The sequence below is a fragment of the Labeo rohita genome, chromosome 7 (assembly GCF_022985175.1).
Source record: "Labeo rohita strain BAU-BD-2019 chromosome 7, IGBB_LRoh.1.0, whole genome shotgun sequence".
NCBI lineage: Eukaryota > Metazoa > Chordata > Actinopteri > Cypriniformes > Cyprinidae > Labeo > Labeo rohita.
In genome coordinates this window covers 31,959,399-31,983,869 of record NC_066875.1, presented here as the reverse complement: position 1 = coordinate 31,983,869, position 24,471 = coordinate 31,959,399, and the positions used below count along the sequence as shown (strand labels likewise).

The 24,471-nt window shown below is 37.4% G+C and overlaps 1 protein-coding gene across 4 annotated transcripts in view; it reads right to left on the bottom strand.

The window, feature by feature from the left end:
• Nucleotides 1-815: 815 nt before the first annotated feature.
• The window catches only part of rnf111 (ring finger protein 111), a 42,821-nt gene continuing 19,165 nt past the window's right edge, over nucleotides 816-24,471 (bottom strand). Inside the window, exons 4-15 of one of the 4 annotated variants that reach the window (XM_051114862.1) lie at nucleotides 17,648-17,805; nucleotides 13,737-13,955; nucleotides 13,306-13,643; nucleotides 11,082-11,334; nucleotides 9,099-9,468; nucleotides 8,668-8,793; nucleotides 6,892-7,009; nucleotides 6,403-6,483; nucleotides 5,764-5,859; nucleotides 5,334-5,420; nucleotides 4,756-4,859; nucleotides 816-2,494 (exon numbers count right to left, since the gene is read on the bottom strand). In XM_051114862.1, coding sequence (XP_050970819.1) covers nucleotides 2,377-2,494; nucleotides 4,756-4,859; nucleotides 5,334-5,420; nucleotides 5,764-5,859; nucleotides 6,403-6,483; nucleotides 6,892-7,009; nucleotides 8,668-8,793; nucleotides 9,099-9,468; nucleotides 11,082-11,334; nucleotides 13,306-13,643; nucleotides 13,737-13,955; nucleotides 17,648-17,805 — 2,068 coding nt within the window. In that variant the 3' untranslated portion in view covers nucleotides 816-2,376. The remainder of the gene's footprint in view (nucleotides 2,495-4,755; nucleotides 4,860-5,333; nucleotides 5,421-5,763; nucleotides 5,860-6,402; nucleotides 6,484-6,891; nucleotides 7,010-8,667; nucleotides 8,794-9,098; nucleotides 9,469-11,081; nucleotides 11,335-13,305; nucleotides 13,644-13,736; nucleotides 13,956-17,647; nucleotides 17,806-24,471) is intronic. The other 3 variants (XM_051114863.1, XM_051114864.1, XM_051114865.1) reach the window with 3 other exon arrangements.

The window sequence follows — 24,471 nt, the reverse complement described above, 5'->3', positions numbered from 1 at the left end:
TTATCAATGTTGAAAACAGTTGTGCTGCTTACTATTTTGTTAGAACCTGTGATCTTTTGTAACAATATAAACTACCTTATTTTGTGGTCAGTACATTTTTTTTTTTTAAAGAAATTAATATTTTTATTCACCAAGGATGTGTTAAGTAGATAGCAAAGACTTAGAAAAAGATTTCTATTTTGAATAAACGCTGTTTCTTTTTATCACAGGTTCCAAAACATATTAAGCAGCACAAGTTTCCAACATTGATAATAAAAGTAATAATTCAGCATATTAAAATGATTTCTGAAGGATCATGTGACACTGAAAACTGGAGTTTAAAAAAAAAAAAAAAAAAAAAAAAAAATCAAGCTTTGCATCACAGGAATAAATGATATTTTAGTATATTAAAATAGAAAACCATTATTTTAAACTGTAATACTATTTTACAATATTACAGTTTTTTTCTGTATTTTTAATCAAGTAAATGCAGCCTTGATGAGCATAAGAGACTTTTTTTTGTGGGGGGGAACTACCTATATTGTTGTTAACTTTGTCCAAATCTCATATTATTGACACACTTCCATCATTACTGCATAAAAACACCATCAATAGTATTTTCTTGTCTACTATACTAGTTATATTTTAACATCAGTGTCCATATATCAATATGTTTAGAGCTGTGTAGTACATAATTGCTGTAACTAAGAGAATGTCACAAATTTGTGAAGTATACTAGACATCTGTATATATCATTACCACAGTAATTTGATAAAAACTGTAGTCACCATGGTAAATTTTTTCCAAGTTCAAGGAGGCACAAGAATGGACACATAAAAGAGTTACCTAACTTTATTAATTTCATTATTTTAAAACTAATATAAATCCCATGGAATATCATCCTAGGGCCATTAAGTCTATGAATGCATGGACGCCTGCCATTAAGTACTGCATTCCAACACTCCATTCAAAATTATTACAGTTTTTCCTCAAAATTCGGCAATCAGAGTGGAAATACACGGCCTCAGCACACTCTCATTCTCACAGCACTCCTGTCTTTTGTCTTTCATGTGCAAGTATATGCAAGTTAGCTAGTTGAGATTAATATTAGTGTTAGGATTTCACAGCAGCGAAAGAAAAAAAAAAAAAAAAAAAAAAAAGAATAAAAAAAAGGGGGGAAACAGTTTGCTGCACAGTTGCAGAACAAATGCGTTAATGACAATATCTGACAAGGAATAATCAGCTAACAAGAGTCACTTTCTAGGTTATTGAAAGAGATAAATGAAGGCTAGGAGACCCTGATGAAACAATAAATAATCTGTCGACATACGGAGCTTGTCTGAGGAATTACACTTTCTCAATTGCTCAATCAAAAATCCAACTTCATTATGCTATAAAAACAACAATCAGAATACAGAGATGTGACATTCATTTTTTTTTTTCCTTTCTCTTCTCTTGAAAATACATTAGGTGAAGTGCGTTACGCTGTGACGTCAGATTGAGGTGCTGAGAGGGGACTGATGGAACGCAACCGTGTGAGCGTTCAAAGAGGTGAAGTGCACAGTTGGTTCTCATCAGGGCTGGAGCTGAATTCATTTCAATTCCATCAGTTCAGGATCTAATGCATATAAATGTAAAATTAAACGGACAAGAAGCATTTCCATATGCTTTTTTAAACCAACCTCCCAAACTGAGTTAGCACTGGTAGCGAGCCGAAGTGAAATGGAATGGAGTCCAGCCCAGGTTCCCGTGTTGAGAGTGAACTGGTGTGAGAGGGTGAACACTGTTACAGCAGCTGATCTCTTAACCATGATCTTGTTTCCTAATTAAGGAATGTCTCGATTCACTTAAAAAAAAAACAAACAAACAAAAAAAAAAACTATTTCAGATCACATTGTCTAAAACATAAAACTAATCAATATACTGATCGATAAATTGAGTCCTGCAATGTTTTAAAATGGAGGTTGACATTCTATTCCAGTAAAGCAAGGCATCAGGTATGTAAAAATGCTTCTTTACTAGAGCAGCAATCCTCGCCTGCAAGTTCTCAGGCCTTACGAGGCCTATTTCATTATATGTGCAAAGAAATGCATTGCAAGGAACCATGCAAAAATAAAATACAATGACACTTATGAAAACAAAAGCTACATAAACCCTTTATAAATATACAATACAATTCAAAACCCTTAATGAAGATGTTATTTCTAGCTGTACTGGTACTACATGATAGCTGGCACGCTAGGCTCGATGCTTTTTTTTTTTGTGGATTGTTGTTTTTCTTTTTTCCCATAGTTGCGCAGGTATTTCATGCCATCTTTGGTTGAATGCGTTACTGACAAAAATGAAAAGGAAAACAACAAATAAATGTCCAACAAAAGGGTTGCAAGAAAAATAGCATCAACTCTCTGGAGATAACTGAGCCTCGATGTCCACTCTGCAGATGGGGCATTTCTTGTTAGTGAGGAGCCATTGGTCTACACACAGTTGATGGAAGAGGTGCATACATGGAAGGCGCCTGCAGAAAAAAGACAATTAATCAATTAATATTCCACACATTGAAATCAGTCAAAATTAGCACATTAACTGCTGCTTCTGTCTCTTTCTTGACATGAAGTGTCGCAGAAAGTCTTGAAGACCACATCAAATGGGAGACTTTTCAGACGCGTACTCTAACTCTGAGCGCTAGCAGAACAGTTAACTGCGTTCAGATGAGATGCTGTCAGGCCATATGTCAGTAAACAGCAATTTAGACCGGCTCGTAGCACATGTACTTCAATTGCACGCACAAATGCGGCAGCAAGCACTGTAGCCTGTATCATTTCAAATTAAAGGGCGAATGAAAATACGAGCACGCGTGTCAGATCTGCGTCCCGTTCAGCAGCGGTAGCTCTTAAAGTAATAGCAGCCAAATAACCTAATAACCCAGCTGCTGTAATGTCTGCTAATTAAAGAACAAAAGAGGAAATCAACGACTTTTGAAGCTTTAAGGATTCATCTGTATTTAATTTAGTATTTAGTGTTTGATAACTATGTTCAAATTCTGTATACTTATTGAAGGGTACAGGTAAATAAGTGGTTTATTTGAAGATCGTTCACTTAAATTAAAAACTGCTATTTTTTAAAGTCGAATACATGTTAAAATTAATAGCTTTCAATTATACTGTAATGCTAAATGGCCAACACTTTCTCATTCCCAACTCGTCACATTTGGTCAGGACCCCTTGGCGTCGCTTTTTGATGCTCAAGGTACCCCGTCATTTTTCGACGCACAGGGGTATCCTTTTAGCGACACTTTTTGATGTGCAGGGTCCTTCACTATTTTCAGTTTGTCTTAATTTAATGGTTTGCATGCATTTGTAAAAAAACAGAAATAATTTTATATTCTTTTTTACTTTCATTTGAACACCTAACCCCACCCCTACCCTAAACCTACCCACTTCTGAACAATATAAAACTTGTAGAAGGCAAATATAAGTACAGTCACAGGTATTTATTGCAAAAACTGACCATAAACAAGCAGTATAAAATCATTACAAACAAGTCCTGTTTCATTTCAAGTCTTTTGAAGCCATGCGATATCTTTATGCGTAGAAGAGAGTAAAACATAGTAAAAAATGACCCGTTCTGTTAACGCACTCACATCTCATTCAAAAAAGATACTTTCGTACTTTAGCATGACACACTCAGTCAGAAGACACACATAAGCCAATAGCATTTCACAACCAAAGCTGATGTAACACTTCTTCTGGATGCAATTTTTGAATTTGCGCACAGAATGCACACAGGATGAGCTTTACGGCAGATAGAGACAGTGATTGCATCTATTCCTCTCACAAATCAACTGTTTGCCTTGGAAGACTTGGAATATTAATACTTTTTGAATAAATTATGACTATAGTTGTATCTGCCTGTTATATATTGTGTTTTATTGACAAATGGTAGGTTTAGGGGCAGGAGTTGGGTTACGTGCTCATAAATGTGTAATAAGGGTTTCTTATTTAAAGCAATGGAGGATCCTGCACGTCAAAAAAATGACGCCAAGAGGTGCTGACCAAGGGTCAACATATGAGTAAGAATGTGTTAGAATCGCTATAGTCAATGGTTAAATACTAGAAATTTTTTTTTAGAGAAATCAGTAATATTGGTAATAGTGATGCTCACCTTCAAGAATAACAAAATATTTAAATATTAATAATATAACATCTTTAAGTTGTTTCTACATTATTTTGAAAATTGAATGAGTAATTATAGGAAAATAAAAGTATATTTAAAAACTTCAAGTATAGGTGATTAATCATGACTAATTAAAATTAAAAAATGTAAATTTTTTGACAGCACTATTAAAAACAGATTGACCAATATATGGTAGCAAAGACATTGCACAGAGTAGTTCACATATTACACCACAAGAGGGCAGCATAAAACATAAAGAAAAGGTATTCATGACTGACAAATTCCTAACTCGGGTGGCGAACGTTGGTCCTGGAGAGCCGCAGCCCTGCATAGTTTTGCTTCAACCCTAATCAAACGCACCTGAACAAGCTAATCAAGGTCTGAAGGGTTACTAGAAAGCGACAGGCAGGTGAGTTTTAATTAGGGTTGGAGCTGAACTCTGCAGGGCTACGGCTCTCCTGGCCTCACCCCTGGCCTAACTGATCAAAATGATAATCTAAACTAAACCCTGGAGAGCACCACATTTAAAAATAAAATAACATAAAATAAAATTGATTTAATAAAGCTTACTACAATCTCAAATACAAAACGTTAAGTGTTTACCTGACATCCTCCCCTTCTTCCAGTATAGACAGACAGATGGTGCATTTCTCCTCTGTATCTTCCTCCGCACCCTCTTCTTCCTCTTGCTTACCATGCAGCTTTCTCTGTGCACGAGAAAGAAGCGTAACAGCCATTATGAGTAGAATCACTGCACCTAAATTCTCATAAACTAGAACATGAGAACACATAACAGCTCTTTCTGTCTTCTTTCCCCCAAATATATAGTTAATATGAAAGTTTTTAATTTGGTATATTTAAGTGCTGCGGTTGATGCTGGTGATACAAAAATAACCACATAGGAGCAGCATAACATGTTACATAAACATACAGCAACAATCTATTTTTATGTACAGCATGCTGATCATTTAAAAACAACACGTCAAGCAGTAACAAAACCTAAACTTCAGACATTGCACATTATATCTTTTCAATTTAAAAAACCAGACACAAACGTTGTCAGTGTGCTCCTCAACTAGATTGACTAGGCCATTGTTGATTATTCCTGCCCCTGTTAACATCTACACAATATGTGAGCTACAACATGTTTTCCCAAACTATTTGTTCACATTTTTTCTCACCGAGTTTGAGGTTGAGTGCATATTTTTCCCAACAGATGCCCATGCTTCAGGTGCTAACTGTTCCTCAGTGTCTCTCTCCACCACCTTCTGTATTAGGGCGGCAGGGTTTTAGATTACTGTTATTCAGAAATGTAATGCATTCTGTTATCTGCATGGAACCTTTTGCTACATATCAGTGACATTTCAAATGTCTGCACTATGCAGCTTTTGGCAATAAAAGGACTGGGTGAGGATTTCTGATGCATTTCATGAAATAAGATCTGATTATTATGGCTCCTGGTTAAGTTTTTTTGTGTGTGTCTAACAGGAAGCCCCTATATATTATATCCTCAGAGTCTTTTTGCAGACTGCCTGTCCATTATCACCAAACGGGACTTATTTTGACCACCTCACGTAAAACACTGATGTTTGTAAGTGAACGTGCTCTCACCTTTTTGTATTTGTGTGGGTAGGTGCACCTCTCTATGGTTCCCTGAGAGGCCCCTCGGTTCACAGTCCCCAGTCGCTCTTCTAAATGCAGCAGATCCTGTTAAAACACACAACTGGTTACAAGTGCTTATAAACAGGTCATATAATGAGAAATTCTTGGTAAAAGAAACAGAACAGAACACCAGAAGGATCAACAATAACTAAGCAGCTGGTGTGTGTATCTATCCGAAGAATCCCACGTTTAGAAGTGAGTTAAGAGTTTAGAAGTGGTTTTATTTTTATTTTTAACAGTCTGTGCTGAGTGTATTGCTCTGTGAATCCATCACAATGTAATAGAGTCTGTACAAAGAGGCTGTTATTGAAAGATGGGGGAGTTAAAATGATACTGGAGACAATAACAAACTCAGCTTATGAGTGAGCAGAGCCAAAAAAAAGTTGCTCAGAGCTTTTCACATGCAAAGGGGGAATTCTTAGTTACAGCATTCACACACACACACACACACACACACCCACCCACCCACACCAGACTTTATTATTATTGCCCTTTTAACAGCTGCTTTGTCATGCATTCTCCAGGAAATGTGTTTTGATCTTGCAAGAAAGAAATCACTAATGATTCGGTCCACATTGCAGTTCTTACCTCATATGTGCGGCCAAAGGTCATTCTGGAGGAGATGTAGCGAATATGTGGATATGTCACCTCAGGCATTGAGCCAGTGTGCTGAAGAAAACAAAGACATAAAATTAGTGACGGAACCAGTCAAGAGAAAAACGAATAGAAGTGAGTGTGCAACTATTTTATCAAACAACTCCCGTTATTTAAGAGAGGCACTGGAAATTATTCACACGTATGTTCATGCATGTCACTCTGTATGATTCAAATATAATTGTAGACTTTCAAATATATTAAATTCAAATTTCACACCTCAAATGTCTAATGAGCTTCCATTATAACTTGCAATGCATAATTCATGCACCCATACAAATCACCCTGAAATAACAGATGCTGCGGATACACGGCTTGAGGCTGCCGCCATTAATCTGTGCCATACCTGAGAGCAAATCAGGGCTTTTTTATTCATGCTAATGGATGCATATATTTCAGTTGCTGGAGAGGAGTAGGACTCACCATCAGCTGGATGGGAAAATGGTGCAGTCTGGGTGGAGGGTGATAGTGAGGCAGATGCGGGTGCAGGTGTCCTGAAGGGTAGGGAGCTACAGTTACACCAGCCTCGATGCCCAGCTCCCTAAAACAGTAAGAAGACCAAAAACCAGCATGTTAAACAACAGAATGTTGCTTGAACTCCAACATTATGACAACAGATTCTGATATTATAGAGATGTAAAGATTCATTCATGATGTCAATTTGTAGGCCAACCAGGAAAGCGAATTCACCACAAACTTGCTCAGGAATTATTTTCTAAATGAGCAGTTATTGATTATTAGTAAAATAAGGTCTGTGGTGACATTAGTTGGAACAAAACTTTTGCTGCTTGTGTTGCTTAAAGGAGAAGTCTACAGTGGTCAACATTTGAAGTGGATCAAAACCTTTCATCAAATTTGCCCTAAAACCAAAACAATACCCGTTCTTGTCTTAGAACAAACTTTGATTAACTTTTTTGATCCACTTCAAATGTTGACTACTGTACTTCCAGAACAAAAATGTACAGATGTACTCACCCCCTTGTCATCCAAGATGTGCATATCTTTCTTCAGTCGTAAAGAAATTGTTTTTTGAGGAAAAGTTTCTTCCAAAATGCAGTTTAAATGCGGCTTCAATTGATCCCAACTGCGGTTGTAAACGATCCCAGACAAGGAAGAAGGGTCTTATCTAGCAAAACTATCAGTTATTTTCATTTAAAAAATAATGATTTTGAAGTCAAGGGAGAACATGAGATGGGAGTTTTTCAACATTCCCGAACTGTCATGAACCGGAAAAAAAACAAGTTAGACAAGACGAGCATTTGACATTAAAAAGTATATAAATTGTATTTTCTTATGAAAATAACCGACTGTTTCGCTAGATAAGACCTTTCTTCCTCGGCTTGGACCATTTTTAAATGCATTCGGGATCATTTGAAGCCACATTTAAACTGCATTTTGGAAGTTCACAATCGGGGCAACATAGAAGTCCACTATATGGAGAAAAATGCTGAAATGTTTTCCTTCAAAAACATAATTTCTTAACGACTGAAGAAAGAAAGACATGAACATCTTGGTGAGTACATTATCTGTAAATCTTTGTTCTGGAAGTGGACTTCTCCTTTAGTTCACAAAATGTAAAAGTCTCTTTAAGCAACTTTAACCACAGACCTAATTTTAATGCTAAATCCAAAATGGATATTGTAAATATCAACTGGAAATTCAATGAGGGAACTCATGGCTTCCAGGTTGGCAATGTTCAAACCATCTGAAACAGTCATTCAAAGGATGAGTTTACTTCCAGAATAAAAATTTCCTCATAATTTACTCACCCCATGTCATCCAAGATATTCATGTCTTTTTGTTTCTTCAGTTAAAGAAATTAGTGTTTTTAGGGAAAACATTTCAGGATTTTTGATGAGCATTTGTGGTTAAAAAGTTTTTACTTTTTTTTTTCTTTCCAGAAAACGACAGATCGTTTCGCTAGATAAGACCCTTATTCCTTGGTTGGGATCATGTAGAGCTCTTTGAAGCTGCATTAAAACTGCAATTTGGACTTTCAACCCGTTGATCCCCATTGAAGTCCACTATATGTAGAAAAATTCTAGAATGTTTTCCTCAAAAACCTCGATTTCTTTTCGACTGAAAAAAGAAAGACATGAACATCTTGGATGGCATGGGGGTAATCAAATTATCTTGAAATTCTATTCTGGAAGTGAAGTAATCATGTACAGAAACATTCTACTTTTTAATGTACTCTACCATGTGGTCCTCTGGTCAGCCTGCCGGGGATGCGATGACATAGTTTGAGGGACGTGAATGTGATGTCCGTGACCGTAGTTAGGGTGCATTCTATGGGGATGTGGCGGGGGTCTCTCATGTGCTCGCCTTGAGGAAGGAGGAATAAATGTTATTACAGAAAAACAAAGACTAAAACAGGACACTGTTTGCAAGTGCTTTAACATAAGCATCTTAATGAAAGAGTTCTCCTTAATACTCAAGGCTTTAGCCTTGCCAGGCATAAACTACATATTAAAATTTATTAAAACAGTTATTTTAAAGTTATTACAAAGGATAAGGATTACAAAGTTAAATCATATCTTATAATATTACTGTTTTTATTTCTGAACAAATAAATGCAGCCTGGGTGAGCACAAGAGACTTGTATAAAATATCATAAAACAGCAACTCACGTCGGGTGCTGCATCATTCTGCGTCTCTGAACCTCCATTCTCTGCAATATGTCATGCTGGTGGAGCCTCTGGACAGGGTTTGGGCCAAGTACAGGCAGGTGGTGTTGCAGCGCCTGGTGCTCAGGGGGAAGATGCTGCGGCAGAGGGGCACTGGAGCCTGGTAGATGATGGGAAGGCAGGGAGGGTGGAGGAGCTGGGGGCACCGAGTGGCCCGGAGCATGAGAAGGCAGTGAGGTGTGGAAGGGGAGGACTGGGTGTGGGATGACATAGTCACCCTGTGGAGGAGGCTGTTGAGGGGGAGGAGCATTGCTGTGGGAGTGAGGACAGGACGAGGACGACTGGTGGTGAAGGGGGCGTGGAAGAGGACCGTCTGGAGGAGAAGAGCACAGAAGTTACTATTAATAACAGAAATTCATCTCCTTTTCGAATTCTTTCTGAGGGAGAAAGTAAAGGGAAAACAAAGAAAAAGAATGGCCGCGAGATACAGGAGATAAATATAGCGAGAGAAAACGGGAGAATGTGCAAACAGGTGCTCCAGTGAGCTGTGAGTGGCAATTACTCCACTAAATTCAGGCCCACCAGGGAGCCCTGCCACGCTCATTTATATTCCACACAACGCTATTGTGAGCAGAATCGGCAATTAAGTGGGACTGCTGGGCACACTACCTGCAGCACTTAACACATTAAACATCAGGTGTTTCATCTAATTACCATAAAGCACAGGCGCCAACATCTCAGCATCTTCACATTCTCACTCACACACAACAAAACACAAAGGAATCATCTTGCATCAAATTTTATTTTATTGCCTTCTTTTTAGAACAGTTAATAAATTTGGGGTGTAACGGTTCAAATTTCCCCAGGTCCGGGTTCTATCATTGTTCTATGGTCTCCGTTTGATTCGGTAAATACTAATTTTATATTAGTCAATACAATAACCGTTACTTTGTGAGTGGCCTTTATAAATCTAAAATTACCTAACTTTTAAAGGCATTAAGTCCATGATTCAGAACAATGTGGCACAGAGTCAATTTATTAAAAAAATACTTTTAAATGTGAACATTTATATAAAGGAAAAATATATTAAATGTTCTGTGTTAAATGTAAATGTACTAGGGCTGCCTTCGACAAAAGATTTTTCTGGTCGACTAGTCGTTGTTAATTTTAAGCGATTAGTTGACTAATCACACGGTTATTAATAAACTATTTAAATCATAATAATGAGCCTTTAATTGCCTACATAGCCTAATAAGCGATCAAGCGCACACTTAAAGCTCTCTATAGATATATTTTTATATAAGGCAAGTATACTGTAAGGCAACAGTTTCAGTTTTTCTTTTTTTTTTTTTTTTTTTTTTGACTTGACACACTCAAGTTCAGAGACCGAGACGGCAGAAAGCATATCCTGTTTGCTTTCATTATTTTACAAAAGCACACAAATAAAAGTCTTTACAGATTTGAAAGATGTATTACTCTTATCTGTATGACCAAAAACTAGAGTATTTTAAGAGCAAATGATTGTACTGGTACCTCAATCTGTCAAGCACTCTGCACAGACACTTGAATAGCGCACATTTTTCTAGGTTAACATTAGATTAAGCAGCCATAGATGCTACTATTTACACATTAAAGATGACATGTCATATTTGAGGTCGCAGAATGACAGGCGAGTGTTAATGATCTGTCCATCACAGACTGTGCGACTTTGCCACTTCCTGTGGATTCTTTTTTTTTTTTCTGCAAATAAGCAACTAATAAAATTTTGGTCGACCAAGCCTCTTCCTGTCGATTATTAGGGGGCAGCCTTTATATTAATAAAATACATAATTATAAATCATGTTTTTAAGAGGCACTGTCATACATGACAGTATAAACATGTACTATACAATTTATTTTTTTTTTTTTTTTTTTTTTAAACAGAACCATTTCACCCCTAAATTAAAATAATAATATGATTAAAATTTTAAGTTGAAAAGTGCTTACAGGGGGGATGCATGTAGTGCCTGCAGGAAGAGAGCTGAGGAGGTTGGGGCTGAGGCTGGGCCACTATGGCTGAGCTGAATGAGTCGGCCACAGTCTGCTGGCTGGGTCCAGGTGCAGCCTGGGAAACGTAAGCAGGAGGCCGGGAGGCAGAGCCTGGACAGCAGGGATCGAAGGCCGACGTGCCGTGGAACCCTGTGTTGCTGGATCCACTGCTACGCACTGCACTGCTACTGAGATCCACCGGCAGAGTCTGCTGAGACAAAGAGAGACGCAGGAACCGGCAGTTAATCCAGCAACAAATATGATGTTTTGGAACAAAGACGTCTGTTGCATTAGCATATGGCTGGTGAACTGACTTTGAAGAAAATATAAATGGTTGTCAGAGTGTTGCTTCGGGCTTGCTAAGGCATACAAAACTAATTTTTTAAAAGAAGCTAATAGAAGTCAGAAAAGAATTTCACATCTGAACAAGTGGTCTACCCAGTACAGATTTGAATTAGCATATTTTGTTACACAATAAAATAGCATTTTATTACAAAATACTATCATTATCATCATTCATATTAAGTATCCCCACATGAAAACACGATGTGCTGGCGAGTGCTTGTACCAGACTAGAGAAAATATTGATTGTTTTTGACAATTTGAGCTGTTCCAATGATTTGTTGATAAAATGGCACTGGAAGATCACATGACAGCTGGCAAAAGATTATTTTTTTTGTAGTGCAATATCTGTGCCCTCAGTGAAAGTAAACTACTGTGTAAGATCAACTTACAAGCAAAACTTTTTAATGTGGTTGCACTCTATTATACCTTGGAAATAACACGTGCCATATCTGAGAGGCAAGAATGCGACTGTGGTAGCTGAAGAGGATCATTCAAGTTAAGCCCCATATTTAGCTTGATAAGCAGTTGTCAGTTTGTCATGCAGGAGCGCTATTTTGCTCCTGATGCTTCTCACAACTTTGACAACACTGAAATGACGTGCTACCGCTTTTCTGCTCCACCTCTCATTACAATGACGCTACTGCAAAATCTTTGTAGGACAGGGTTGTAGAAAAAGTTTGGAGGCTACAAAATGACTAACATCTCTTATAACACTTAAAATATGCAATGTTAAGTCTGCAGCAAACAGGCACATATTCAGATCATGTGAGATTCCACATGTGTCTCTTTTCTTGCAATTAAGTTGTTTGTATTCACAGCAGTCTTCTATTAGTCAACTGCCTGAAGTTTACTACGTAGATTTAGGGCTATGTTCAATAATGAGATGCATATCTCATAAAATATATCTTCCATTCACATACTTCAAAAAAAGGCACACATCACGTTCAGATTTAAAAATAAATAAATAAATAAATAAATAAAAAAAATACACTAGCAAAAGAAATTATACGCATAACATCCAAAACAGTAATAAATTCCTCTCGAAATGAGGGCATTCACCCCAAATCTAATCCTTTACACACTTTGATGTATAAAACATGCCTGACATCACCTCGCTTCGCTCTACACCTCCCGTCTGCGCATATCTGATGACTAGCTAACGGCACTTACTGCTCATTGCCCCATCATCAAAGGCCACAGACTTTTGCCAAATGCATTTCGCATAAAAACAACTTTGTTACCCCAGCATACATTGAGACAGTGTCACGCCATACACAGCTTTCTCTTTTTGAGGAACAACAAGCATTGTGCTTCTCTATTGTGGTAAATAATAGAAATCAGCAGCCAAGACAATTAGTTCAATGTGAATTATTCAACATCACTGAGAGGATGGCCTCAATCAAAATCCCTGGTGGATAAGCTCAGCTCCAGAAAAATTATTTTTTCATAAAGGTGCTTTGGATTTTCCTTTTCATCATCAAAACATGAAGGGTGATTTAGTATTTCAAGAAGGCAAAATCTTAACTAATACCAAACAAAAACATATGCTGTTAAATGCAAACCATGTGTGAAATAAAAAACAGACGGTGTTGTCAACAATACAGACATTATGCTTCATGCAGTCAACATATTATTTCGATTTTCTCCCTCAGTTTATGTAGCAAAAGGTTTTTTTTTTCTCAATTTATGAAGCAAAAAGGGTTTAATTCATACAAACAATGAACAAAGAAGCCAAGAAAATGGATTTTAGTATCAACTGCTACAGCAGCTTATAATAGCCTTGCCTTATCCGACAATATAAGCTTCTCAAGAAGCTGTCGTGCAGTTATTAAGGTACCTGGTCGTGGTACTGGTTGCTGCTGCTCACCCCTCCACAGGGCGCAGGTATGGCAGTGGGCCTCTCCAGAGGGCAGCTGGACTCTGGGAAGGCTAAGGAAGAAGGGACCGGGTTGGTGTGGTGGTGATGGTGGAAGTGGTGCGAGTGACCGTGGGAGCCAGACTGCTGGGGACCAGACTGCTGTGTCGTCCCACCCTGCATGCACCCTGAGTGGGTGTGCCCCATGGAGAGGTGCCCTGAAGATGGCCCGCTGCAAGGGGAGTGCTGGGGGCAACAAGAAGGTAACCTGGGCATCGCCACACCTCCATTCTCACCAGACAAGCTTCTTCTGCTGTCATCTGATTGAGGGATAAAAACATACAATTACAATCTAATACAAACGTATCATTAAGCGATGTCAATTATTGGATAGCTGCATCTCCATAGCTTACCTTCGGTGGCAGTGGTGTTGGTGGTGCTGGGTCCTGGCACTCCACCGTGGCTCTGAGCAGCCAGTGTGCTATCGGGGGCGGCCGCTGAGCAGCTACTGGAGGGACCAGGACCCTCCTGTGGCGATTCTGAGGTACAGGCATTATGGGAAGAGGAAGAGGAAGAAGAACTGACCAGCTGTGGGTGTGTGCTGTCAGAAGTGGTTGGCACAACTGAGAGATCTGAAGATGGATCAGCATACACAAAGAGACACACACACAAAACATTAATGGCAAAACTTAGCAATGAACAATGTATTGGTTGTCTGTCAACATCAGAATGCATATTTTCAAAACAGCCCGCCTTGTTGGCAGAGGCTATTTAGACTAACTCCGCCCACCAACATGTAGTTGGGCCAGACGACATTACAAAAGACGGCTCTCAAACAGCAAGTCCAGTGGTGGAGACGGTAAAGCGTGTAGCGCAGTCTTTTTGACGCGATCGAGCTCGAATCAGCCTTTGCCGAAATAATTCTTCTCCATTTTTACATTACAAATCACATCGGAAAGGCATTTATTTTCAATAAATAAAGGAAATAATCGAAAAGTTGAAAATAAAGTATCAGGTAGGCTCAGGGTAGTTGTGGGGAGGGCTTTATTCCCAGTAACCCACGTACCACCCATTTATTAATTTTAATAAAAATGATCATTTACACTCAATACGTTATTATTGCATGCTGTTTTATAATGTACTACAATAATGAGGTGCAGAAACCTGGCACTATTTGCAAGTAGTAGTATAAATAGCAGAAAAGACTATCTATCGCTATTTGCACTTAGTATAAATAGCATATCGCTAAGAAAATATGCTATTTTTACTTTGTTGTAAATAGCCGCTGCAATATTATTAATCAGTGTTGGACAATATTTGACATTTAATTATGCATACAAAATTGACCTATTTTTGATTTTCAATTTAAGATTAGCTTTGCCATCATTTAATTACAATTTAATAATACTGTTAAATTCTTAGCAAATCTCAAAATCTAACTGAACTAATGTTCAAAAGTTAAGGCTTTAGCGTAATGTTTCTGTAGAAATAACCTCTTATGCTCACCAAAGGTACATTTATTTGACCGAAACACAGAGAAACGGTAATATTGTGAAATACTATAATTTCAAGTAACTGTTTTCTGTTTTATTTTATTTTAAAATGCAATTTATTCTTGTGACTGCAAAGCTTAATTTTCAGCAGGCATTATTCATTTTTTTTAGTGTCACATGATCCTTCAAATATGAAAAAATAATTCTAATATGCTGATTTGGTGTTCAAGAAACATTTTTTCATCAATGTTGAAAATTTATTCTGCTTAATATTTTTGCACGATTGTTTGATAAATTTATTATTTTTAAAAGCATTATCTTTAAAGCATTTTTGTGAAATGGAATTTTTTGGTAACAAATGTCTTTACTGTCACATTTGATCAACTGAATATGTCCTTGCTGAAAAAAGTATCCATTTCCTTCTTCAAATAAATAAAAAATAATAATAAACAATAACGTATACCCAATTTTCATACTGTACATAATAATGTTGTGATACCTAAATTCGCTTGTACCATTTTAAAAGTGCTTCATGTTAAATTAAAGAAAATTAATTTGTATCAGCCAAAATGCTACCATTTTTACTACTTAAGTACAACTTTAATACTAACTTTGAGGGTATTAATAATAAGGGTCTTCTTAATTTAGAGGGGTTCGTTGCAACTGGCAACAGATGGTTTTCTCCAGCTCTAGAACATCAGCGTGAACGTGTGTGCATTTTCACACTCACAGACTTTATTCACGAAGTGGCCCATGAGGATAGCTACTCATTAACATTCCATAGCGAGTAATCCATCTGCTTTTTCCTTGCAAATTAATTTCTCACTCCGTCAAAAGAAATGCAAATGCAATCATATCTCAGCCTGCTCTTTTACCTCTCCACCAGCTACAGACCCCAAAAGACAAACAAAGAGACACTTTATGACAGTAAATCAAACAAAACAATGTAAATGAGTTTTCCTTTGACAAAGCTCGAGGTTTGGGAGCATATCACAGATTAATGAGATAACACTACACAGATTTTATTTCCTCATCCAGAATGACAGTTTAATTGGTTCCTATAGTAGTTCTCTCTGAATGTTTGGGGCCAGCGGCTGATTGCATAACAGACAGACTTCATTATGTTGCCTGCAAATGAAATCAGAATTAAACTCAATTGCGCACAATAAAAGGGATGCTTTTGGTGTCCGTCAGTCTGTGGCTGTGAGAGAATGTTGTGCAACTGCAAAGGCTATTTATGCTGCTGTGCATGCTGAAACGATATAGATTAATCATTATTAACGGGGTCTGAACACACAGTCGAGCTGCAGTCCACAGCACTGAACAACACTAACCGAATCTACCAGATTCATTCCTCCTCCCCCTCACACACAGAGATACAGCTCAAAGACAGAGAGGGAGGACCGCTCACAGTGAAAGATGAGTAGATTAGATGTGACATCTAATATTTCCCAAACCCACGCAGTGTTGAACTGGGTGATCTAACTCTCATTGCCTCCTTTATGTTCCAGACCTGAAGACCATCACTACAGCACCGAGTCAGGGAGACGCTCATCAAATACTCATCAAACCTGTTACATTTCAAATAATGGCTGACACACATGAAATAATCTCTCCCTCAAATTCAGGGCTCAGCAAAAGTGGACAGCAGATTGTTTTTACTTGTTATGGTTATGCAATGCACTTCTGTTGTTTTAAAAGTTGCGGTTACAGCTCATATATATCAAGCATTTGAATTTTAGCATGAAAAGAGGTCATGACCGGAACAATATTCAAAAGGCCTTTTCATGTTTCGAAACGAGGGGATATTAAATTCCTGTCCAGTTCCTGTTGCTTTCTCCCTTCGACTCCCTTTGATTGTGCTGCTAAACTGGATGGATGGTAGTTTTGCAATCCTGGAGCCAGTGATCATGAAAAACACATGAATTCATACACTCCTGCTTCTCTACATCTAAAGTTTTTAAACTTTGTGTGATAATGACAGAAGCAGTACAAACTGAGAAAAAGAATAATTTAGAGAAGGCACAAAGGATAATATAGGAGAATAAACTGGGATGTGCTATATTGGTTATCTGCGGATATATATTTTTTTAAGTTTTCGGCCAATATTGGATAATTGTTCGTTCTCATGTCCACTAATTGTAACATTTACTTTAAGTAAGCATTAAATGATGGCAAAGGCAAAGATTAACAAAAATATATATAGATCAAAAAAGTATGTCTAATTAATTGGAATCATAAAACTTGCACAATGTTGTTTTCTTTTTACCAAATTCTGTTTTACACATTAATTTTGAATTATGCATTTTGAATTAACTGATTTTATAAAATATATATGATTTATTTATTTAAATACTGCATTGTGTATTTACATTTTTCTGGCAAATAAATTCTGGTAAATAATTTTCAGGAAAATATTCCTTTAAAAAATAAAGTTATAATTATTTTTTATTAGCAGTAGTACAGTAAATTACATTTTTCTGACTGGATTCTGTGATTCCGTTCACGTTTTCCACATTACGGAAATCATAGAGCCCTTTAAAAATACTAATAATTTAATATCACTGTCAAAATGAATATCCATTTTTCATAAACACATTTCAGTTTTTAATTAAAATAATTTTGACAAATTAGCGTAGAATTTTATATCACGCACAAAATTACAATTACTGGCTTATCATTTGGGCCAGAATTTGAATTTTAACGACACGCATAAACAATCATGGAAATGAATTCTTAATTAGTGGCACTATATCTATATTTTGCCCATATGTCATGTAGGACACTCTGTACATCCCTAAAGTGTAAATGAATAGCAAAGGTCTCCTCACCATCTTCGTCCACGGTGAGGTCCACCACCTCTCCAGCACTCTGTCTGAGCGGCTGGATGACGGTGGACAGGCGATGACGGCCGCGTCCCTCCTGAGCTCGGCTCTGGGAACAGCTGGGTCCCCAGTGCATCCTGCCATGGCTTCCCACCGAGCGCGGCCTGCACAACACACAGATGACAGCCTACATTAATATAACTCAAAACTATTTGAAAACTCAATTAGCCAGTGTTCAGGGTAATGTTTGGTAAAAGTGGTCGATTGAGGACAGAGCGAATGTGTTGCAGAAGCAGACCTGTGTTTGTGGCCTGAATTTTGTTGTTTCCAGTGAGCTGTAGCAGGGCATTAGAGCAGCAACTTTAGCAGCTACTGGAATGATCGGCTGGAACGTAAATAAGAGCCAGCTGACATGAGAGCTAGAGCTCTTCACACTCACACACACACATATTGTAAGCCTATGAGAAGATTCAGCACACTAGTGCCATGAGAGCATAACATGCATGCATTTCACACACAGAACCATGACTTGTGTAAACCACAAAACAAATAAAAAAAACCCTCACACCATAACAAGAAACAAACAATGCAATCAACAAATAAACAATATGCTAAACCACCATGACCTGTTATGTGATCTTTGAGAAGAACGTGTGGAAATACTTAATTTCATTAGAATGAATGAGATAACACTACACATTAATGAAAAAAAAAAAAAAAAAAGAAATTGTGAACATAAGAGCTATTTTGTTCAAGCAAGAATCCAGAAGGGCCACTCCTCAAAGCTCCCTGGTGTAAACAGTGTGAAGGGAGGGGGAGGAGCTTGTGCATGGTGAAAAGGGGAGGGGCTTGTGTGTAAAGAAAAGAGGATAGGCTTGTGAGCAGGAGATTTGAAATGCAACACTGTCAAGAACTGAATCACACCACAGGCATAACAACACTAATTTGAAAACCACTACATGCACGATTCTGCTCCAAACATTATTTCAACTGATTCTTTGTTTCAGTCTTAAGACAGCTGCATTTTCTTCCTATGCAGCCTCTGTAAATCATGCTCTCTTGTAAATAAAACACAGCTTTAAATATCTTCACTATTTTTACTTGCTCATTAAAAGCGTCATACTGGCATTCAGACAGTCAGTGTTTGGAACTAAAACTGTATTTATTAGCAGGTGTGACTCTCAAACAGCCCTAATTTTAGCTGTTACTGTCTACCAATATCAACTTTCGACAGTGCAGTGAATATCAAAAGTAATCGTAAAAGAAAATGATCAAAGATTACAACGTCCATAACAGGAAAAAAAACATTCAAGTCCATTTGTGATGGAAGTTTGTGTCAAATCTTTATTTAAAGTTACATTTATGCAAATATCACATGCTTTTATCCAAAGCACCTAACATTGCATTTAATGCATTCTTTGGGAACCAAACCGATGATGCTCTATTGTTTGAGCTATAGAAAATGATTAAGCAATGGCAGCTTTAAATGTTTTTTTTGTTTTTTTTTAAATCTTAATAAAAGAATGCACCATTCAGATGACACAAAGCTTATATTTTATTCTCTGCGAGTTTCCAGAACAACTCATTATTGTCAACTATTAGTATTGACGTACACAACACAATATGAAAATTGTAATTTTTAGTAGTGTGTTTCAGAATGTTATAAACTCCTGGTATGTATAGTTTAGCTTTCTTTGGAGAGTTTAAACAACATGGTGGTTTTCAAAAAATTCCAAATAAATTATTCTGGAATTCTATAATCACTCTTGGAATTCTAGCCCTCTGTGAGGATTTGATTCCATAGGAGGGGCGCAGCGGCCCCGGCTGCCGTAAAGCAGAGCGTGTCTGGGAATAGAGTTGTTCTCCAGGCTGGGATTTAGTGGCCCCAAGCCCCTGTGTCTGGAGAGCAGGGAAGCCCCCTGCCTCCCAACCCAACACTGGTGAGCCCGTTAACCACAGATTGCATCATTAAAACATCAAAACAAAATGATTACCAACAGGCTTGGAGGGCTGAGGGATTCTCTAGAGACGAGGGGAGTGACTCCAGAGCGTTCAGTTTCCTTGTGAACGTCTCAGTGAGTGCGTGTGCACCCGTTATACTTAATAAATCAACAATATGTAGGTCACGTAAACACCTTAAACTGTTCTTTATATCAGGTAAAGGCAGTTTAAGCAAAATCAATTCGGCACACATTACCTCAATTTAATTTCTGCTTGAAAACACCTTTTTTTGGTGTTCTGTTGGCTTCAATGTGTGTAAGTCTAGTCATGTTTTGACATACCTAGTCATCTCAACTTCACATTTTCACATTCGAATACTTGACTGCCTGTGTATAACTAAACACTAAAGTAGATTTGCTATTCTGTTGCTGATTTGAAAACATTTAGGGGAGCAGATCAGATTGAACGGTGTGCATCAGTATTCAGAGCAAAAAGGACAGACTATTCCAGAAAACATCCTTAGGCATCCTCCAGAACATTTGTACTCAGAGGACAAATAAAACAAACACACAAGAAACAAATCACAAACTCTACGTAACTATAAAAATTCAACGCACAATTCCTGCTCCTGTAATCCAAATTGCACGCATTAAAAAATCCATATAATGAAAATAACACATAAACGGGGGCAGGGGAAAGGGGAATTTGTAATCTCAAAACTCAACCATAAAGAAACAATGAGCATCCTAACACTGGAATGACTCTTGAAATTACAAATATCTTAAAATGTCAAAAATTTCTTTACATAGTAAAACTACCATAAAGCAGCTGTGCTTAATACATATTGCTTTACTATTGTGGTTGTTTATTAACAAATCACAGTTAATGAACAATTCTTCCACTAAGTAATATCATTCATTAGCCTGACTGTAAGCTGTTTACAACTGCCAAGCAGTTTGATGTATTAATATAGAACTCAACTGATGTGCAATCACACGTGAAAATGCATGTTATTTGACCTAGGCTTCAATCAAGGCTTATCCAATTAGACATACACTATCAGTCAAAAGATTTTTTAACATTTTTTAAAGAAGACTCTTCTGCTCACCAAGCCTGCATTTATTTGATCGGAAGTACAGAAAAAAAAAAAACAGTAAAAATTTTGCAATAATTTTACTATTTAAAATAACTGTTTTCTATTTGAATATATATTAAAATGTAATTTTTTCCTGTGATTTCAACGCTGAATTTTTAGCGTCATTACTCCAGTCACATGATCCCTCAGAAATCATTCTAATATTCTGCTTTTCTGCTCAAAAAAACAGTTTCTTTGATGAATAGAAAGTTCAGAAGAACAGCATTTGTCTGAAATAGAAATCTTTTGTAACATTATAAATGTCTTTATTATCATTTTTGATCAATTTAAAGCATCTTCGCTAAATAAAAGTATTGATTTCTACCATTTCTCTCCCAAAAAAAAAAAAAAAAAAAAAAATACTGACTCCAAGCTATTGAATGCTATAGTATATGTTACAAAAGCTTTTTATTTAAGATAAATGCTGATCTTTGGATCTTTCTATTCAAAGAAAACTGAAAAAAGTACTCAAATATTTTAAATAATAATAATAATAATAATAATAAAAATGTTTCTTGAACCGCAAATCAGTATATATAGAATGATTTCTGAAGGATCATGTGACACTGAAGACTGGAGTAATGATGCTAAAAATTTAGCTATGATCACAGGAATAAATTACATTTTAAAATATATTCAGAATATATAGAAAGTAGTTTTAAATAGTAAAATTATTTCACGAATATTACTGCTTTTGCTGTATTTTGGATCAAATAAATGTAGGCTTGGTGAGCAGAAAAAAAAAAAAAAAAAAAAAAAAAAAAAAGCTAAAATCTTACTGTTCAAAAACTTTCGACTGTAGTGTAAGGTAGTGTAACTAAAAAAAAATAAAGAATAAAATAAAAATCTACATACTAAATACTGCATACAATAAATACTATGAAAAAGACAACTCTTAAAATCATGCCCAAAATACCCCAGACCCCATGTTCTTAAGCTTTTAAAGTGTCAAATCAGTCTTGAGTGCTGGGGAATACCTGAGGCGGTGTGTGACACTGCTCTTTAATTGGCAGAATCACAGGCAAAGCCAGAGAAATCACCTGAGACCTGCCTCTAATTACCCACAAGCAGGCCTGGGATTATTTTGCAAATTACACCAGCATGGCATTTTGAGTCTATAGTTGGGATGGGCTCTGTAAGCACAGGAACGGATAGGGTGGTACCCGAGAGGGAGAGGAGGTAGGATTATTTTGGAATTTGAAGAATTTTAGCTCGGTGCCTTGTTTGCAAACATACTGGTTGAATTCTTCCTATACGTCTCACACAACTTTACAGTGGGCGGGATCAACACAAGCCTCTTCCTGGAGCCGGCAGAAAGGTCAGATGAAAGATCCTGTGCAGAATTTGAAAGGGAGTCTTGACATTTTTTTACTGGATTCCTTTAATAGCAAATCTTTAAGCAAAACAACAGAACAGAAGTCCATGCGAAATGTGTCAAGTGCCTGTGTGTGGGAAGACGTCTGCCGAGTTTTGCAAGCTTCTGCATTTAAAAGACAGGGTGCTGTTGTGGGATGGGGGAGGGGTGAAACCGAGTCGCTTCCATAAGCAAGTGACCATATACAACTACCATAGAAACACTAGACTAGACAACAGCATCATTTGAACAGATGAAGAGATGTCTGTTATAAAATATATATATAATGCAAACAGATTTGTCTATAACGCTACCATAAGCAGATGTCTGCCACAGCTGCTTGTGCATATTTCAGGTTCCATCAAATTCAACCCCCCTTCTCTGAATTAATAGTCCATCTATCTATATGATTTCCTACACTCATGCTTGTCCTTGTCAGTCTCCATATGCACTATAAACAAAGGATCTTTGAGTGGAAGAGCTTCATTGCTCATCCAGCTGACCTTAGACACCCAGAGCCCCTCCTCCAGCTAAGAAACACTCTCAGCATTCTGCTGCAAGCCCAGGCACCTCAGGGAGATGGGAAAGATTAAATGAGACCACTCTCACTACATAACACACATCCAGTTCCTGGAAATGCTTTCCATAGGCATGAGTTTAGACTAGAGGAAGGGAGGAGTGAGAAGAGGAAAGCCGAACAAGAGGGAGGCAGAGGAAGGGGCATATGGGTGAAAAAGAAAAAGAAGAAGAGGGTAAGAGAGAGAATGAAAAAAAAAAAAAATAATAGAAAGTCAAATGAACCCTGTTGCCCCACATTACAACAGTGTGAAGAGCTCTGGAAAAAGTAACGTTTCATAGCTGAGCCTTCTACAAAATTTTTACAGAGAAGGAACTAGAGGGTAGACTAGTCATCCACCAACCGACTATTTAATTTATAAGGCTGACTAGATTATATAGATCAATCCAGATGATTTAAAATATGAACACCCCTTAAAGGGATAGTTCACCCAAAAATGAAAATTCTGTCATTAATTACTCAGTAGTATGACCTTTGGAACAGAAATTAAGATTTTTTTGATAAAAACCACCTTTCTGATCGTTAAAATCTAAATGTGTCCTGGTACTCTCATGAATGCGCAGATTCCATAGGAGGGAGAGAAGAAACGGAAGAGAAGAAATTGCACAATAAAGTCATTATTTTGGTTTTTCTTTGCTTACAAACAGCGTTCTCGTAGCTTCATAAAATTACAGTTGAACCGCTTATGTCACATAGACCATTTAACAATGTCCTTACTACCTTTCTGGGCCTTGAACAGGTCAGTTGCGTTGTCGTCTATGCAGGGTCAGAAAGCTCTCGGTTTTAATCAAAAATATCTTAATTTGTGTTCCAAAAATAAGCAAGGGCTTTACGGGTTTGGAACGACATGAGTGTGAGTAATTAATGACAGAAATTCATTTTTTGGTGAACTATCCCTTTAAGAAACTAAAATATAATATAATATAACATAATATAGTATAAACAAATAAGCCAACAGGTGCTGTTACTGACTGGTACAATTAGAAAAGCTGCACTGTTGAACAATGAGAAAAGCGGAGATATTTTTAACAATAAACAATATGTATTCAATACTTCACATTACACTACATCTCAAAAAAACAAGTGCCTTTTCAGCTCACTGTTGTAGCTATTTGAGAGGTAGCACTCAAATTACTACTGCACAAACACACGCAAAGCATTCTGTATAAACCAGTTTATTACTGTATCCGCCTTGCTAAGAGCGAATGCAAACTACACCTATTCACTATTCTCAAATGTGCACTCACAAAAGACCCCCATTTTCCTCTGACCTTGGCCACGTGATGTTTTCCTGAGCTGTAAAGCCTTTCCCTCCCCCTTCACTGAAGTCCAATCCAAACCACAGCAGACACACAGCCTGCAGATCAGCATTCAGTCGCAAACACACGAGCTCACATTCCTGCACACTATCTCTCTCTCTCTCATCCTCACTCTCCACACTAAAGCCATATAACGGCAGGACCACATGATTTCAGCTGCATTCCAGTGCTGTTGTTTGAAGAGGGATAACAGTCCTCATGACCTTTAGGAAAATAAATGAGGGAGCTGAGCTTACTGATGCAGAGAAAACAATGTGCAACTGGAAGAGGGAAAATCTAATTAAACTCAAAAAACCTATAGAACTGCTCACTATATAGCTGGCCAACTTAAACACAGACAGCTAAATCAGTAGGCAAGAGAGTCTTCCTCAAGCTTCTCTGAGAGGATGTGCTTCTACATCCAAACACAAGCACGTGGTCGGCATGCGCAGTTTAGAAATGACATCAAAAGTCCTCATCATCAGTAGGGACAGAGGGAGCATTGGGGTATCTTGTCATGTAAAT